Genomic DNA, 19,722 nt, shown 5'->3' on the forward strand with positions numbered 1-19,722 from the left:
TTGTGCAGAAAATTTGAAAGAAATAAGCTTTTGAGCGTCTGAAAAATTTCTGGGATCTTTTATTTCAGCTCATGAAACATGGGACCAGCACTTTACATGTTGCGTTTATATTTTTGTAGAGTGTTTATTACATTTCTTACATAAAACCCCAAACGATGCCGTTTGACTGGATATTCATATTAAAATTCCATGAGAGGGCTTTGGGGAAGTAGCTGAATAAATATTCCTGTGATCAGTAATAATGTAAAACATAACTCATTTGACAACAAGGCTCATATTTGTATACATGTAGATAAGTTAAATATTAAATTAACTAAATTTTATCCTGAGATCCAGAATTATGCTTTTTATATTTACAACCCCAAACCACAAATGTTCTGTATATATTTATATCTCAATGTATGCATTCAATATTTGATGTGTTAAAATGATTCCTTTTAAATACAAGAATACCCTTTTCTCACATGTCATGCAGAACATGATGACTGTAAATCTTAGTCGTCTCCAGCTTGCAGTCATAACCCACTGACTCACATTCGTCTGCTGTACCACATAAAAGCAGCTACCTGTAGCACAAAGCAATTACTCTTGCTCTTTGCTGCATAACTGTACATATAATCTTTGTTAAATCAACAAATAAAAGACCACATTTGCAAAACATTTTTTTTTTTTTTACCATAAGATAAAACTGAATTGCAACTATATCAGCCCCCCTGGTTATACTGTTGGTTACTCTTGAAGTTCTGGATGTGGGCCAGTGGTTCCCCATCTACGCGAGCCCCGGGTTGTTTCCCTGTGGTTGTCAGGGTTCTTGAATCCTCTGCGGGGCAGCTGTTCGTGGGCATTCTGCCTGAAAGTGTCCCTGCTGTCCACAGTTCTAGCAGGGTCTACCTCGGGATCTGGGGCTCTGGAGGCGAGTGTCTGTACAAGAGCAACTACTTCGACCGTTACCTCTTCCCACTCTTGGGCCATGTTTGAGGCAGCCGTAATCGCAGGTGTTGCCTCAGCTCTCTGATCTCCAGCACCTCAATGAACTGTAGTCTTACTTGCTCCGCCTGCTCAGTGGGGGAGAATTCCGCATAGGCTCACTGGCTTTCCCTTTTCAGTTCTGATGTTAGGCTGGCATGGCTCTCCCCCGGCTGACGCAGACTATGCTGTAGCCAGTTTCAGTCCCTCTGGGTCAGCCAATGGCGTGAGTCTTGCTCAGTGCTGCATCGCTCCCCCAGTTGTCAAGGGGGGGAGGTTCAGTAGGACTAGCTATGCATTCCCACTCAGTGGCCCAGTCAGATGGCTTACCTTCTCTGCCTCCACCCCAGCCGCGCAGACTGCCCAGTGACTCAAGCTGTATCTGGAATGCTTTCCAGCTGCCGACCCTATCGAACCCAGGTATCTTCACCGCGCCTGCCTGTGCTCTCCTCCCGTTCGCACCGCCCCTGCTCATCCCGCTGGCTTTCCGCTCTTGCTGCTTCTTTGCCGGCTCCCTTCTTGCCGGTGCCCGCTAACTCTCCAAATAGTTGTTTGATGAACTTGTAGACCATTAACTGTTTTCTCAGATGCAGAACCATGATCTGTGTTTACATTGAACATGTTATCTTAGCAACATCCAAAAGAATTGGGCAGCATAGTGGAAATGCCCCTATGTACTGATCCTAGCTGGCCTTTCCAAGGCCTAGCTTGAGTTTTTCAAGGAGTGAATTGAATGATGTGCCTTGTTAACAAAACAGGATGTAGAACACTTCCATTACATTGTCATTAGCAAGATGGTATGTAATTTGTAAAGCTATACCAGGATCAAAAGGTAAATATTTCAAAGATTTATATCAGAGGCTATGGGATAAGGCATATGGGTCAGTTTGACTAATAGACTGTTTCTGGCAAGCACGTTACATTCGATAATCCTAAAATCCTTTGTTTGAGGAAGGAATTTTTGTTTTGATTTGAACTTTATAGTGAAGGCAAATGCCCATCCTACATTGTTTTCTTTGAACCTTTTACTTTGGCCCTCGTGCCGTTTGTTTGTTCCGGTGTGTTCATTGTTATTTTGTCCGCCTGTGGGATTAATAAATGTGCATTTTGGTGCTTAAACTGCAGCTTCTGTCCGAGTCTCTAATTTGTGCCGGTAACATCCTGGGCCATGATGATACCCTGTCTCAGACCACATTAACTCAACTGCTTACCCTGTCTAATGTGTTTTAATATCTGGACACATGAGGATTTGAACACTGAACTTGTGTCACATACTGTAAAATACTTTGAGATTAAGATCCAAGTAGAACAAAAGGAATGACATGGTGACATCAGAAAAGCAATTGATGACTTATTACTATTCATATACATCCCTGCCAAGATTGCAGTTACAAAACTAGAGCAACCCGTATTATGAAAAGTACAGTACCACATTCAAACAGATGTTTCAAATGTCTGCATGTACCCCCAGATTCTAATGGTCCCAAAGTTTAACACAGCTAGGAAATTGGTTCTCAATGGTCCAAAAGTCTCAAATTCAAATTACTGTTGCAAGTACATCTGAGTGTACTAAACACTTTCTAACATTGCAGGCTTCCCTTACTATCGTTTTGAACAAGTATTATCCCCCCCCAAAAAAGAAAATAGGCCTACACTTGTACAGCGTGTAAAAAATATGACATAAAATGACTTGAAGCGCTTAAGAATATGCATAGCAAGTGTAACTTATCTAATTATTCTTATCCCTGCTGGCAAGATGAGGTTAAGAGTTCTCTAACCACTAATGCAGACAGGCCTGGCTCTCTTGCATAGTGGTTAAGATGATAATAAAAAACTGATAATAAAAAAAAAAAAAACAACTGCATACAATGAAGGTTTTTTTTGTGGTTTATCTTAAAAACAATGCATTTCTGTTCTTTATTTTATGAGAACACTTTCATAATTTAGTTGTTGCAAAGAAAAAATATATATTTTTTTTTTTATAAAACAGGAGCATACAGTAATGTTTATAGTTTAGCTGTAGGTATGTCAGGTTTACTTGTTTGTTTTACATGATCTACAAAAGGTATTAGATTTTCACACAGGATGCATGAATGCTAGATCAAAAGGTGCATCATGCTTTTAAAAATGTAATACAAATCACTGTCTAATAGTCATCTTCTGAATCGCTATCCTTTTTTGTCGGAGCCGTGCACCTGATTGAGGTCATCAACTTGTCCTCGATTTGTTTTTTGGGGTTTTCCTCCAAATCTGTTTTGATTGCACCCGATTCTGAAAGCTTCCATTCTAGTTCTGTAAAAAAGAAACAACAAAACCAAAGTCAGCGTTACCAGTGAAATTAAACAGAGCCGATACTTTAGAACTGGGGGAATATTTTCAACCTGTTTTAGCAATTCAAAATATCTGGTTGTCTACATGTGTTAATGCTGATTGTGCTGTTTGTTCAGTAACTTGTTCATAGTGAGTTCATGACGTTTATCCAAAGCCTTCTGGCTTTGTTTGTGAAGAGAGCACTGTGCTTGTGGTTATATGCTTAAAGTAATCTGTCTGCATCCAGTTGTTTGATTTCTACGTGTCATTCAAACCAGAGACTAGTGGCTACCGTGGTTATGATTGGACGTCAAGGACAGCGAGGAAGCTGACAGTGTACATTGACAGACAACATTCAGAGCACAAGATCAGATTTCCTTTCATCAAGCAGAAAAAGGTCAAATTCATAAATCAATACTGTATTGATGTATTTTCAGGTGGACTGATTTGGAACACAGATTTAACAGTTTGAATGACAGCATTCAAGGTTAATTCATTCTAATTAGCCATTTTGCATGAATTAACCTTCTGAATTATCACTCTTTTTACAGACCCAATGTCTTATAGTAAGTATATAGTACATTTTCATTACCACTTACCGTCTATTTTTAAATTCATGCCCCCAAAAACTAGTGGACCAATAAACTGTGCTCTCATGTCGCCCTCATGGTATACAAATATAGTTGGCAGGTTCCTGTCAGGGTAGTTGGGTATACAGGTTGTCGAGATTGACTTGAGAAATTTTGTCTGTGGGAACTTCCGTGCTAGTGAACTGAGATGCTGATTTATCAAAGTACAGAGGGGGATGCTAAAAAAAATAAAGAAGAGACAAACAAATAAGAACCTAGTGATTACTAAAGACATACCGCTGACTTCACACACCTAGATAAACACTAATCTTGTATTTATCTTTGAAATCAGCTAAACCAAATTATGATTAAATCAGGTTTAAAACCATCACTGCAGATCATATGCCAGGATTTTGTTATGAAATTAGATATAGGTCTGACATTAAATCATCATTATATATATATATATTACAATAGGCTTTGATTCTGTAGGAAAGGACTGGCTGCAGCTCAGTTTTTGGTGTTTGTACGATATTTAGTACAGGGGTTAATCTAGAAGCAATTTCCTTTATTGCACAGAAAGTTATGGACTAGCTGTTTAATGCAAGTAACTCCAAAAAGCAAGAACAAAAAACTAAATAAACAAGTTTCAATGTCTGAAATGAAGAGAAAAGCATACACCACTTCTACAGGGGAATACCCAAGTCTGGGACTGGTTAACTGCTCTGTTGTGGAGTGTTTTTCCCTAGATGACATTGCAGCCCATTTCAGACGAGTAATTATCTAGACCTCTTCAGAGGTCTGCAGTGCTGAAAGAAAGAATTAGTCCAGAAGTGAATAACAAACTACAGCTTGGGTATTTGTGTTTGAAAATTTGATAAAGATTATATTTATGTATTGTAAATGTATATTCCTATCTTTTATAACATAACATGAAGAACTTGTAAACTATATTCCAAATGCCAGATGCCAAACTATGAACTTACCCCTGTTTGTAGAGATGCAGGATGACCCAGGTGTCTTTACCAGCTTTGTTTACTTGCTGTATATATTCCTGTCCAGATATCTCAGTAACTTCCCCAAATACATTTTTCAACTGTGTGGCTTTCAATTCAGCTAATCTTTGTTGCCTGCAAATGATAGTACTCAAAATTGTTAAAACACAAGAAACTGAATTCCCGGACATAAATCCGCTTATCCTTTAGAACAATGGGATTGCAAGATGTCCTTAATGAACAACACAGATCATTGTGGAAGTGTCTGCTGAACAGCACAAGATGAAAAACAGAATCTGTTAGATTTAGATTAACTACCTCTGCTGGTTTAATAAAATCATGAGAAATCGTTGCACTCTGAAGTGCACACAATTATTTGGTATGGGTGTAATACAGTTGCAGGACGGTTACAGCATTCAATGGCATTGCAATTTGTTTTATATATTTAACTATTTGCATAACTAATATGTACGGAAATGTACCTTGTGAAATTAACAGCAGCCGTCTTATTTATCAGATAAAAGACCTAGAAAGTTCACTGACAAACTAAACTTTTGCAGAGTCTCTTACAGGGGATGAAGATTTCACCCCATATTCCACTTCAGTGTATCCATTATTAACACTGCCCAGTGTATGAGACACCCTGTAACCACACTGACCTGTACATCTCAATCGCCCGCTCATCCTCCTCACTGAACTCATCCTCATTCTCCTCCAGCTCATCCAGACCCATGTCCTCGTACGTTTTCACTGGGGAATCAAAAGGCTTCTTCAGTAAATCGAAGTTACAAGCTGTGTTTTCATTAGTAACATGTAAAACCTCCTGGGCCTATACTTATCATTCATGCGTGAATAAATGACAAGATTTGTTTGTACACAAAGTTTAGAATTGCTGCATGCATAACTAAATCCTGATTTATAAAGAAATGTTTTTTTTGCATACTCAGAAAGCTTTATGACGGATTTGGAACTCTTAATTTCTGCCGTGAAAGGGCACGTGACGCTAGTTAGTTTCAGAAACAAAAATTGTCAGACAATCACCATCTGCAGGACACTCTGCCCCGGTGTGCACGTTTATTGAAAACCTCCAAGCGGTACCAATGAGAACCAAGACACACAGAGACAATGACATGCAGAGCTCTCACCACCAATCACCACACAGCGCGAATTACATGTATTATATTTAGCATTTCTGTTTTTCTTTTTTTTTATTAATTACATATTTTGGTGCTTATTTTTAGCTATTTTCGAGTTTTATGTAAATCTTTTTTCGGGGCTTTCGCTTTTTATATTCTGCATGAATGTATTGTTTTCGGTTACTTTCCAGATTGTTTGGGCGTTTTTTTCTGTCACAATCAGCGTTGCCAGACATACGACAATTATCGTATTTGTACGACTATTTCAACCCTTGTACGATCAACAACTGCAGAAAAAGCCAAGGTACGATAATTCTGGCAAGTCCAAAAAGTATTCGAACTTCAATTTCCAGTTTAAATTTCCTAAGACTTTTCTGAGTCAACTGAGCAGATTATGACCTTCATTACTTGCAGTAGAACAAAGAGTTAAACAAAAGGTACTTGTGATTAATGGGTGGTGTTGAGTATTGGAGCGCCGTGCTTGTGATACAGTTTATATGATATCACATATTAAGGGTTGGGGGAAAAAAAAAAAAGTTGTATATCCTTAATTTTAGAATGTACGAAAATTTCTGAAAATACAATAATTTTGAGGTTCCAATAAGATAGTTCTACTTTTCAGATCGGGCAATGCTGGTCACAACAGTTGTAACTGGACAGTACTTGCACACTTAAGTTGTGCCTCCTTCCCTTTGCTGTCTTCCACAACAAAATCCTTCTGGTCACGGGCACATCCTTCTGGGGGTTTTGTGTGTCTAGGCAATTTTTTTACATTTCGCCACAATTTGCAATTCTGTTTTAAATACTCTGTATCTTAACTGTAGTACATTTTAAAATCCTGCGAGAAATCCTCCATCTGGGTTTAAAGTACAAGTCAGGAAGGGCGTTGCCTAGCCTTGTCAACGTGAATTGAGTAACTGTTTCCAGTGTTTTCCCAGCGTTTACACAGATTTAATTTTTTTTTTTTTTTTTGTATTGGTTTAAACCGAAATTCAGAAGCACTAATTCTATTAGTCATTTATATTGTATGTACTATTGTGTATATGTATAAATGTGTATTATGAAGGAATATATTAAAAATAACATTAAAATATAAACCTCTATTCTAGGGGTATGCTGACAGTTGATCTGGAAGGGGGTACATGACCGTCAAAGGTTTGGGAACCCCTGCTCTATGTTACAAAATATAACATAAAAGTGAGATGTACTGTACCCACACTTGCTGATTCCATAATCTAATAATAATTTTAAAATTAATAAAATGTCTGACTTCGAAATCACGGCAGTATCAGTAGGGGACCAAAAACAGCAGAACTCAAACAAAGGCTTAACATTGTCCGGATAGTTTGCAGTTAAAATCCAAATCAAAAGTTAACTTTAAAATGCCTGTTTTTTTCAGCCCGAGACGCATCATACCGCTGACCACTGTGCACAGTAAAGATGCAATGCTTGTTTGTTTCCACTGTGCACAGTAAAGACGCAATTAAAGTATTCGAGTAGTAATTTTATTTAGAATACTCAATTCCTTGAATATTTGGACTCACCCCTAATTAATGTCTTCTATATTTACCTGTGCACAACTGAAACAAGGGAGTCACACAAACATTACATGCTGGTGGTAAACAACATTTATATCATACTACTGCCTTAACATCAATAACAACATCAAAGTGTGTATGCACGCACGAATGACAAATACAGGCCCTGGTCTCAAACATTTCTGTTGCTCAGAAATATCAGTGCTTAAAATATTTAGGCCTGTAATGTACTTAGAGAAACCTAGTCAGTTTAATTGAATAATTTATGATTACGACTTTCAAATCTTTTTTTTCACATTATAGAGCTTGTTATGGTATGAATCTCCAAAGGTGGTTTGGCTGCAATTTTTTTAAAAACACAAAACAAACAAAAAACGTATATCCCACATTGAAGAACCTTAATCAATGAAGGTCCCAAGTTTCATCCAAACTGGGTGACTACATCTCTAGATATATCTAAAAATGTAAGGTCAACATAGGTTTTCTAGCCTCCACCATATTTCTGTCGCAAGGGACAATAAACAGACCCCACAGTGGAAAACTAGTAAGAAGTGAGGAATGCTCCACTTATGTTTTTCTGTAGTTACAGTATGTGTATGGAGCACTGTTGGATTGCCAGAGTACCGGACAGGACAGCTCACCCACTGACTGCTGCTGCTGCTGTACAATCTGTTCCTCTTCCGGGTTTGGTTTCTCCTTGGGCGGAAGGATGCCCTTTCTCCGAAGGATGTCATTCCACTCGGTGTCTGCGTTTGGGTCCTAGATCAGATAATATGAAATAAAAATCTATGTATGTATGTATATATACACACACTGAACTATACACTGCAACTTAGGGTCAGACACTCAGGAAACAGTTAGCGTTAAGTTCTCACACATTATATATATGACAGAACATCAGGTAATGTACTATATCAGCAAAAGACTCAAACACTGTCTATAAATGACACAGCTATTTCTGTACCATCAGCAGTAGGGGGTTTCACTATTATCAACCTTTATTTCCATTACCTGTGTTGTATAAAAATCCATTAATGAAGTTACGCTTATACTTGTTTCTACAAACCTGTTAACAAACACTTTTCTTCTTGTGAAGTACTGCACCGAAACGCAATGAAGCACATCGGCTCAAATGCATTATTGTTTATTCTATTTAAAGATTGTTTGTGGTACTGTGTGGTAATTACTGGCGCCCCTATGTTTCATCGTGTGGAATTGCTCGCACAGCAGAACGCGTTGTTTCACCAAATACGATTGTCCTGTTCCGTTCGGTCTCGCGAAATTACGCTTTAGGTTAACAATTTGTAGCTTTGGGATATCTATATGGGAGGCTAAAAAAAGTATTTATTTTGATAAATGTAGTGTGCCAATGATTTTTACCGAGTACTGAATGTTCAGTGGGCGCCCGCTATTGAGCAAACTGAGCGCTACATCTTTTTTGAAAATGAACTCGCCCAAGTCAAGATTTAATTTAGGCTTGGAAGTTGTGACAAAATCTAACCCATCTCAGTCTTGAAAGCCAAAGATGGAACTGTCACCACGTTCAAAGTATTACTGTCTGAAACCCAATTTATTTTAGTTGAATATCGAATATCCCCAAAACTTTCAACACCACGTATAGTTTATTTCTAATAAATTGGTAGTTTTTCAGTAACACAGACAACTCGGGATAACTAGTTAAATGTACACGATGACGCATATCTCGTATATTAATTTCGACATTAACGTAATATTTAATATAATTTATACACCCACCTGCATCGTATGTCTTTCTGACCACAATCACCCTGCGTTACTGCTTTTCTTGAGAAGGAAGTGAAAAGGACCTCCCAAATACACGTCCGACAACAAACGTGATGATGACTGCTTCATAAACGTTAGCAACAACTCACAGTTACTTTCTGTTTTTAAATATTGTGACCAAAAAAACCCCCAAAAAACATACAAACAACAAATCAACCTTCTAATTCAACACCGAAAGAAGAACTTATGCAAAGATATAAAACTATCGTCGTGGCAGAACGTGTGTGTTGCTGAAATGGCAGTTGTTGTTATGTGGGGGAGTCGTATACATGTAACACCAATTTCCTGTGAATCCACATGGTAGTACAATATGTCCATAAAAGGAGTGAGAGTGAAATAGACCCAATCTGGGAGTAGCAGATGCACACATAGCAACGCAGAGGCAGCACACGAACCAACAGCTGAAAATGAACAGAGAGTAATTTCACCAGAGTAGACGAAAAAATACTGCAGAACTGAATGAAAACAGAGCACTAAAATATGTTTTAAAAACTAAGATACATACATATATATAAAGTACAAGCACTTAAGCAATTTCAAATATTTGTACATGACAAAAGTATTGGCAGCCCTTCTTTTGTGACCTTGCTTTTATTATAGTTTTCAGACGCTTATAATACTTAACCAGTATATCTTGTTGGTGGAAATTGGGTCCATTCTGGCTTGCAGATTTCCTTCAGGTCAGACAGAATACAGTGCCCCCAAAACAATGATGTGAAATCACAAGTTCAGTATATGGCATGTCATAATTGTAGTTGTATTATTAAAAGAAAAAGAAAAAAAATGTTGACTGAGGGAGACCATTCAGTCCATCAGTTCTTCTCTGGTTTCCAGTTGCTGATTGATCTCAGCTCTTAGGTAAAGCCAGCTCTTAAAGGATCCCAATGATCCAGCATCAGTAACCCTCACCCTAACCTTACCACTTTTAAGGACTGTGACTGTGTAAAGACGATCGTACTGAAGTGTCTTTCGGGGCCCATGATTGGGTATACACAACAAAAACGCACTTCAATTTACTGACTTACTGGGCCACCATACTGTAGAACAGGTTGGAAACGCATCTCATTGGATAGGGGAGGAATTGAATTTCACACCCTTGTTTTTTGTGTGTGTGTGACATCACTGAAAGGGGCATTTCAATTTTAAAGGGCAGTGAAAGTTTCAGCAGCACACAGAAAGAAAACACCAGACGAACTTGTTTATAGATAAGAAAGACACAGAAAAACACTGTCAATCTGATGTATTGACTTAATTATATTACAACAGTTATTCTGTCTCTAGGGGTGCTGTATTTTATGCTGGTAAGGGCCTGTACAATCAGCTGCACACTTTGCTGCAGATTTTCACACTCGACTTAACTGAAGCCATTAGAGGAGAAATGTTGAAGTATTCCTCCAAAAAGTTTTAAACACCTTGAAGATTTTGGATACCCATGGTGTAATAAGGTTGTTTTTTTTTCCAATGTACATTACAATATGTAAAATGCAATGCTTATATAAAGAGGTTTTAAGCACTGGCAAAGTCAAGGTATGCAACAACGTTCACTATTAAAACAGTACATTAATGTTCTATGAAACCACAACATGCAAAACTAGGCATTTCTATGTACAGAATTATTTAAATGTAGTGTCGCAGATTTCAACTCTGCTGTTGACATTTACACTCAATAGTGATCCCTGTCCATTCATGAACAGCAGCTGCCAGTCTAAGACTAATAGAGTATTTGTCTGTTGTTTTATGCTAATTCACCCTCCCCCGTGTAGACTGCCTCAGTAACTCTACAGTGAGTTGTAAATGCCTGCTCATTGTATTCTAATGTCATGATGTAAATGTTTTACTTCAGTCATAATGAATGCCATTAATTTGTCACTCACCACTGCAATCATTCCAGCACCCAAAAGTCTGAGCACACAAGACCGATAAAGTGTGTCCATAAATTTAAAGAACATACTCTAGACCTAAAACACATTAAATCATTAGTGGAAAACTAGAGGGGACTGTGTTTTTCAAAACAAATATTTCAATAGCATACATTCCCTGCCACAGATGTAAATTATAAATTACAGCTAACAGTATGACTGAAAAATAGATGACCATGAATGTATATTAACAATATACATAAAAAAAGTATATAAGAAATGACAATTAATAGTTTAATGAAAATTGGATACATGGTATTTAAGACCTCTATGTAAGCAATTGGGGTGTTAGAATCACAGTAAAATATATTACATGACTTGTTTACAGTGAAATAACTTCATATGTTATCAAGATACATGTAAAAATGTATGTGACAAACAGACGAATGTACAGCTAGAGAGACACCACCATATATCACCCAATCTGATACACTCAATAACCTTTTTCATCACAATTTATTTTAATTTTTTTAGCTATATGTGACATACAGTATATACGACCACTTCAACTAGCGTTTTCTAGTGATTTAACAAAATTCCATGAACATTTCCCCATGGAATAACATTATATAATCTAAATAAACAGAATATTCAAGAGTAAGCAGAAACCTTCTTTAACAGAGGATCTCAATGCTGCACACACAATATGTTACAGCATACCTAGCAAAATATGATTGGATTGGTATTTGTGATCCCGGCATCAGAACTGACTGCCATCTTGTAGGCGGCCTGTGTGGTTTACAATACCCTGTTTCCTCAGCCTTTCATCTTTGTTGACACCACCTGCTTCGTGCTCAAGTATTTAAATGGGTGGATTTAGCATAGTTAAAAGGTCATCCAGAACTATAAAACATGTAGTCAAATATGTAGTAAAACTAAAACTAAAATTCATGGAGAGTGTGGAAATGTTTCTTTTAGTCCACAGAGCTTTAATGGTCATCATATCATATGATTTTGCAAGTTCAGGAAGCATGGTGGCAGTAAGAATGTTTTAATACAAATCTCAGTTATTAAAGCAATACAAGTCTGATCCATTCAGAATGTTAGCATTACCACAAAAATGCAAGTAAAGGATACAATTAAAAAACAATTTAAATGACATTTAAGTACTTTAAATCAGCTAACAGGTTTTTTTTGTTAAATCAGATAAATAGAGTTTCTGTAGTGAGTGTTTTTTGACATATGGAAATATTACAAATCCATTATCCATATAAATGACACAAATGACGACTTTGGGAAGACAGTGGTAGTTAATGGGCTCCATTAACATATAGTCCTGCTGGAAATGAACAGGCTGGGCCTTTGCCAAATCCACCACTAAATAACCCGTACCGCAGCATCACTTTAGAGGTCTATTGACTTTGATAGCCTCAATGATCACTGGCAGATTGCAAAGAATCAGAATAAACATAATCAGGTTTAATAATACTCAAGAGTTTCTCTCTGGGTTGGTTTAATTTACACGGTTATATTTCCTTGTGCTGCATGAGGGTCACCAGCCAAGATCAGCAGCTTGGTGCGAACAACATTCAAATCAGGCTCTCATAACACCCAGCAATTAAGAAGGAATATACATCTCAAATTAGTGGTACTTATTTGTTTGTTTTACATGTTTTAAACATTTTCAGCAGTGGCATAGCACATACGCAGTAGGGAACTGTTAATGTAAGAAGTTTGATTCGAGTTGCTTCGGATGGTTGTCCTAATGTCGATAAGTCAATTCAGAGAATGTTTTGTTGCTGGGTTTTTGTAATAGCTTCCTGCTGTATGGGTCTGTGACAGAGAGAGATAATGTATCTGAACTGTAAATCTCCCTCCCGACCAGAAAGGGTGCTCTGTAAGGTTGGTGATAAGCTTTCCTGTAGACGGGCTAACTCAACGGCAGGTGGAAACCGGAAGTCGGCCATCTTGAGGGAAGCATGTAGCTGCAAGTACACTGAGTGACTCCATTGAGATCAACTGTGAGGTGAACACGGATTGGAGCTAGAGAAAGAACGAATCTTGGTTATATATCTCTGTCCCAACCTGTGAGGGTGCTGTATAAATGGAACAGAGTGCCCCGGACTGAATGGTGTGACAATTCATTCCAGGGAAAGGTAGAAGTCGACCATCTAGAAAGGGGGCAGAACTACGGTACACCAAGTCATTGCCCCAGAAGGGAAACGATGTGGCAACCACGGATTGGAGGAAAAACAATTGCACTCACTAACCAAGGGGGTGTGACTGATGGTACAAAAGGGGGCGTGGCTAAGCGATCTGTTCCTTTATGGTTGAGAGAGAACCGCTGAAGGAAAATAAAAAGTAACCATGAGTGTTTAGTGTTTGTTTGTTTTTTTGCATGTGTAATTATACTTGTTTGTTTTTATTAGATAGCTAACATGTACCGGGAGCTGTCGCTTAAGGCCAGCACCCACCCGGAAAACAGTTCACCACTGTGCAAAAATAAATTATATTTCACCACTTGCACGTTACCACTCACTCTGGACTTGTGATTGTGTTTTTGTCTTTGTGTGTGTTTATACTGTGTTTATTATTTTGGGACTGTAACCCGTTGTTTAAAACTGTGCAATACACATTGCTGTGTGTTGCCTGGGATTATTATTTATATGATATCTTTGTTATCTGTCATCTGTTACGCACTGCATCACTTCTACACCTGCACACTGCAAACCACTTTGCCATGGATATAAAACACAGATCGTTTTGGGAAGGAAAGATATCGTTGTGAACCTTGTTTATTTCACCCACACCACTCGCACCATGACAGGGTCCCAGCTTAGTGATACGTCATAAATGTCTACCCACACAAAATGTATAATCCAAAAGTCCACTCCACCAAGCAGTGGTACTTAGGCGAGCCCAATCCAGTCTTGTGAACCTGAAACAGCCAATCGTATTTGTGTTATAACGAGACTGTGAAAAATACAAGTACGTAGATAGAGTCGGTGTTCTATCCCAAGCTTTGTGTTGAGACTCTTTCTAAAATAATAGCAAAAAGCAGCTTCAAGCTTCAAGCACTAGAGGTTACTACGAGACGAGATGTTATGACATTTCTGTATACAGGAGCACTAAAAATACAGCAGCTGAGAGGTCTTCAAAAGAGCCTATGTTACCAAACCGGTCTCATAACTGTAATTTTTATATGACTTTTTCTCTTCCTTTGTGCGTCAGAAGGCTTAATTAAGACCATACATCTGATTTGTTAGACAGCCTTTATCTATAAAATTAATAATATACTTTTTGGTGCCAGGCTACTCCTTAAAACAAATGACAGGCAGTACCAGGCTTACGAAATACACACAGGGGCGGGGCACCCTGCCCCCCTTGTGCGCAGCACACATGGCCTCAAAGGCCACCTCCACCCTTAAAATCCCAAAAGTCCTGGTAACAGTCCTGAGCCAGGAGCAGAGGTTTTAAGGGACCCATGTGCAGCAATGCTGTAAACTTCCCAGATGACTGCGGAAATGCTGTCAGCAGAGCCATTAATGGCTTCCAGTCTGGCTCCTTGAGCTGGGGCAGTCCATGCAGCGGAAAGGCTACCCATGGCAATGCTGGCAGCAGGGCGAGTTCCTCCTCCCGCTGTACCACTGGTAGTGGAAATGCTGCCGGTGGCAATGCTTTCCGGGAAAAGCTGACAGCTCCCAGTCTGACTCCTTTCAGCTGGGGCAATTTTGGCGCGGAAATGCTGCCATTGGCAGCAGCAATGTAGGCGATGTTCAATTATATTATTTAATTTTTGGTTCTAGTTTTCAAAGTTTGTAGGTTTACTTTAGACTTAATAAAGGTCTAAAGAATCATGTGATTTCATAAACATGTATTTTCATTTTAAAACATGACGTCTGGTACAACACAAGACAAAAGGAAATTCTCAGTTTGTATGTCTTGGAAATATTTTTCTGCTTCACTGAAATTAATGCAAAGAAGCCTATTTTTTCATGAATCCTAAAACTTCAAAGTAACTATGCTGTATTCCATTCCAGCACCTCTGTAATAATGTATGTGTTGTACCTCTGCTGTTAGTATTGGGTTGAGGCTGTAAAAAAGATAAACCTTCATATATATCTTTTAAAGAAATACAGTAAATAACTAATACCCTGATCTACCAAACTCCATATAATATCTCATGTTTTATTCATGTTTATAGTTATTGATGTAAGCAGCAGTAACAGTAATGTACAGACAGCTTTATACTGCAAATTATTCCCGTGATCACCAGTATACAAAGTACCACATAAGAGGCAATTATCTTCCCATTGAAATTGAAATAAAATGCATCAAAGCAACCGTGGTTATTCACTGGATTTAACATTTGTTCATGTAATTACCTGCACAGTTATTTATTTGTGTTCTTATTTATACAACTGTCATTTTAATACAGTTTACCAGTACTGTTATGACAATCATCAAAACAGCGAACACAAATACCAAAACAGTTTACTCATTTTAAAAACTATCCGCTCATTTTACTCATTAACACACATAATGCAAAACCCTAAACAAACTGTTCAGCTCTCTTAGTACAAACGCACTGCTAACACACAGGTTTCTAATTTGAGTGCTTTGTCCCCAAAATGAAGGTATTCTCTGCAGTTGTCAACAATCAACACTCATTTACGTAAACAAATAATGCACACCTGGAAACTCAATCGGCACATCTCAGTGAACATTTTTCACCTGGGATTGATGAATAAAATGCCTATATAAAAGGTGAAGTTGGTGTTGCCGCAAGTTGCAGACATTGTGGAATTGACATGATGGTTGCACGTCAGTGCCGACAAGGGAGAGAGTCACAGCAAGTTAGACATCAGCGTGCAATTGTTTCAAATGAAATGCGTGTGACAATTATCGATCATGTCACCAACCGGGGTGTGACAATGAGGGATGCTGGGACACTGGTCCAGCTAAATGTTCCACGCTCAACTGTTGCACCGATTATATATACATGTTGCACTGAAAATAGGTAAGTAAAACTAATGCTACTTGTACAAAGGTAGCCAATTTCTACTTTACTGCATTACTGTGATATATCTTTGTATTGTATTTTGTCTGAAATGTTTAGAATAGAAAGAAAAGCTCCAAGTGTGGGCCGTGGTGGCTGTTTGACAGACAACCAAGAGACAGCCATAATTCACATTGTCCGGGCCAAAAACTGGGGTTGAGTTTTTACTGTACATGGGCTATTGGGGACAGTGCAATTTGAATGCACAGGTGATTTTTGCTATTTCTGTTTTGTACACAGACAATTATGGAACTGGATGCCAGCATTCTGTCTGTAAAATACATCTGCATTGATGAGGCTGGTTTCAACCCTTCAAGAAAAAGGGTGTCGGCGAGGCAGGAACATCATTGGACAGCGTGCCACTGTGGACACCCTGGGACAGCGCGGAGGAAACCTCAACATGTGCACTGCTACAGGCCAAGGTGGGGTTCTTGCATGCTGTCCAGTGATTGGTCCATATTATACTGAGCAATTCCTTTTATTTCTTGACCTGCTTTGTGCTCCGCTTGTTCAGTCCCATGTGCATAACCAAAGTAACAATGGAGGAGGACAGCCCACAAATGTTGCCATTGCGTGGGACAATGTCAGCTTTAACTGTACACTGTGCAGCAGTAGTTTGTGCAACATGATGATTCTTCCTTCCATTTTCTTCCACCCTACTCCCCCTTCATCAACCAATTGGAGTTTTTCTCCTGTTGGAGATGGAAAGTATGTAATCACCGCCCCTATGACAGGATTACACTTCTCCAGGGCATGGACAATGCCTGTGATGACATCTGGGCAGAAGCCTGTCAAGGCTGGATACATCACAGCTGGCGTTTTTTCCCTAGGTGTATTGTCAGAGAGAACATCATGCAAATTAAATAATAATGTGGCCAGAGAGATAAGACTCAGTGGTGATGACACTGAATGAGAAGACTGCACATTCTTTACCAAACTGTAAATACATTTTTTCACATTGATGCATTTTGCTGTTATTTATTTCTTGTATTGTATATCTAAATATAAAAAAGGAACAAACAAATATGAACACAAAATAATAATAGGATTGATAGTTTTTCAAACAGTGTTATGTTCAGTCATACCTGATGTATTGACTTCAATATGTTTAAAAAACAGTAGTACTTTATTTTGGTTCAATGGTTAGTTGTAATATCACCTTGTGTATAATGGATTGATATGAGTATTACTTTGTGCAAGGTGTGTGAATGGATTTGACATATACACTTAGTTTTGCCAATGTGATGCGTTTAAAAAATCACATAATTCAATGACCTTTCAACTTTGCTAGCATGCCGATTCTCACTTACTATAAACCAAGGCAGTATTCAATGACTAAAAACAGTGCAGCCAACAAAATAAACTCTAAACTGAGCTATGAACTCTGCAATGGATTTCTGCAAGCTCTCGTCCCTGGAGGTGTCCTTTTTGAGCTTAGTTGGAGCCTGGTTAACAGTATCTGCTATAACATGGTGAGGAGAAACAGTTACTGAAGATTTGTCTTCAGTATTTAAATATATCTTGAATTACAGTTAGTCTTAAATAGAGTGCATTGCACACATTGTATTTAGAGTTTACAGCATTATATTTTGTAGCACCATGTGTATTGAAACTTTTGGGGTCTGTTCAATTGGTCCAAACAAATCTTAACACCAACAGCATTCCTATCAATACAAAATCTACTCCTAAAAGCTAAATCTAAAAGCTTCCTGTTGCCAGCCTTCCTTTTCTTGCGCTCCTTGTGGTCAGTTGCATCATCAGGGTAGCTCTCTCTGTGGCAACTATCATGCCAATCATTTGGGAGTAACATCTGATACAAGAATGAGTATGAAATGGGACGTTGGCTCTAGCGTCACTGGAATAAGAACTACGATGGTTGTGTACTCCAGTGCCACTGCATCACTATTAGCAGCCAGCAGAGCTTTCTGTTGTACACAAGTGACATAGGCCTTAGTCTTGTTAAATGTCAGATTGAATCCTGCTCTTGAAAACTTTTTTTTTTTTTTTTAATGAAAAGGCATTGCTCACATTAGTGATAGCCATTCTTTAAAAACTGCACAAATATATAGCTGAGACTCATAAATATTTTAATAGATGCATTTTGCTTCATGGCGTCTCTGTCACATTATTATGCGTAATCTAGTGCCCATGGAATGCTGAGTGCTAGCAAACACCAGCCAGTGTGAAGCACTGGTGTTGGAGGTTATATTGGCTGTATATTTATGTGGTTGGGGACACTGGCCTTGTACATAAGAGCTTGTTCAGAGTATCTATTAACACTTTGAATGGTGAAACCCAGGCTTGTTGTATGTGTACCTCTTTTTACGAATGGTTCATTTTTATAGCATGGTAACACAGTGAATCTAATTTTGAACACCTGCTGTTTTACATTTTGCCGTACTGGGATCACAAAACCAAAAAAAAAAACACCAGAACTAGGAGACTGACTGTGTCAAAAGGATAATTGCAGCAATAACACATAGCCTGTTTCAGTTCAATTTAATGAGCAACTTACACACAGGATCAACCATGTCAGCATTTGTAAATTGGAATATGCTGTGAGATAGGCATAAGAAATAACCGCCTACTAACTGTCTTGACAAGTGACTCATACAGTCAAAATAGACTAATAAGGTCGACTGTCATAACCCTACAGTAAAAGCAAGGTTTGTTGAATGGGGCTTTAATGCTATTTAGAATAAATCCTTATAGAGTTAAAGGAAAATAGTTATTTCTTACAAAATCTGTATCATTTAATAGTGTAAACCACGACTATAATGACATTCTCACAAGCCTTACTGTTTTGCTGTTGATATTTCTAGCGACCTTAGGGGTTATCACCATTAGAACTACAGAACATATCTATTACAGGGGTGACTGCTACTCAGGTAAGGCAGGTAAAACCAGGTATGGAAAAAAAAAAGAAAATATTGGAGCATCAGAACCCTAAACCACATTCAATGATCGCAAACATTATAAAAGGACAAAGGAAAGGGTGAGCAAATACATGAAATTACATTTGCATCTACTTGCTCTTAAAGAAAATATATGTTATAATAAAGGATCCCTTAAAAAAAAAAAGAGAATGAACGCAAATAGAGTAAAGAGTTTGGAGAATTGATCCCTTGTGGAAGTTTTTTATTTAATAGAAAGTGTTCAGTCGAGTTTTCTTTTGGTGAAGACACCTTTTAAATGTTTTATGAAATGTATCTGATTGTCCATGTGGTTATAGGGTACATTTAAAGCAAGCTTACAAGATGTGCTAACAGGCTTTTATTGAGTGTTGAAGTGCAGGAACCACAAGCGTGGACTTCATTTTCACATCTATTTTACTTGACAAGGTACTGAGAAATTGTATTAACAATGTGATTGATTAACAAGGAGAAATGTTAGCTTAAAAAGTCATTTTTCAGAACTCTATGGCAACTCCTGAACTCCTAGTTAAAGCAACTTAACATAGGATCATCAAACAATAAAAAAACAATAC

At 38.1% G+C, this 19,722-nt stretch overlaps 1 protein-coding gene across 1 annotated transcript; it reads right to left on the reverse strand.

The window, feature by feature from the left end:
• Positions 1–2,835: 2,835 nt before the first annotated feature.
• Positions 2,836–9,377, reverse strand: LOC121328043 (phosducin-like protein 3). The gene is made up of 6 exons (XM_041272499.1): positions 9,270–9,377; positions 8,156–8,273; positions 5,500–5,590; positions 4,832–4,975; positions 3,876–4,084; positions 2,836–3,258 (listed from the first exon to the last, which is right to left on the reverse strand). Exons 1-6 carry the CDS (start codon positions 9,273–9,275, stop codon positions 3,113–3,115), a joined length of 714 nt encoding a protein of 237 aa, XP_041128433.1. The 5' UTR covers positions 9,276–9,377; the 3' UTR covers positions 2,836–3,112.
• Between the last annotated feature and the right edge of the window lie 10,345 nt (positions 9,378–19,722).

The sequence above is a fragment of the Polyodon spathula genome, chromosome 15 (assembly GCF_017654505.1).
Source record: "Polyodon spathula isolate WHYD16114869_AA chromosome 15, ASM1765450v1, whole genome shotgun sequence".
Taxonomy (NCBI): Eukaryota; Metazoa; Chordata; class Actinopteri; order Acipenseriformes; family Polyodontidae; genus Polyodon; species Polyodon spathula.

Bases quoted from the DNA above. Each gene is read 5' to 3' on its own strand.
- LOC121328043 (XM_041272499.1), bottom strand. The intron at 5,591-8,155 runs GTGAGCTGTCCT...TTGATTCCCCAG, and splicing joins GCAGCAGCAGCAGTCAGTGG to TGAAAACGTACGAGGACATG. The intron at 4,976-5,499 runs GTCAGTGTGGTT...TATCATTTGCAG, and splicing joins CGGGCGATTGAGATGTACAG to GCAACAAAGATTAGCTGAAT.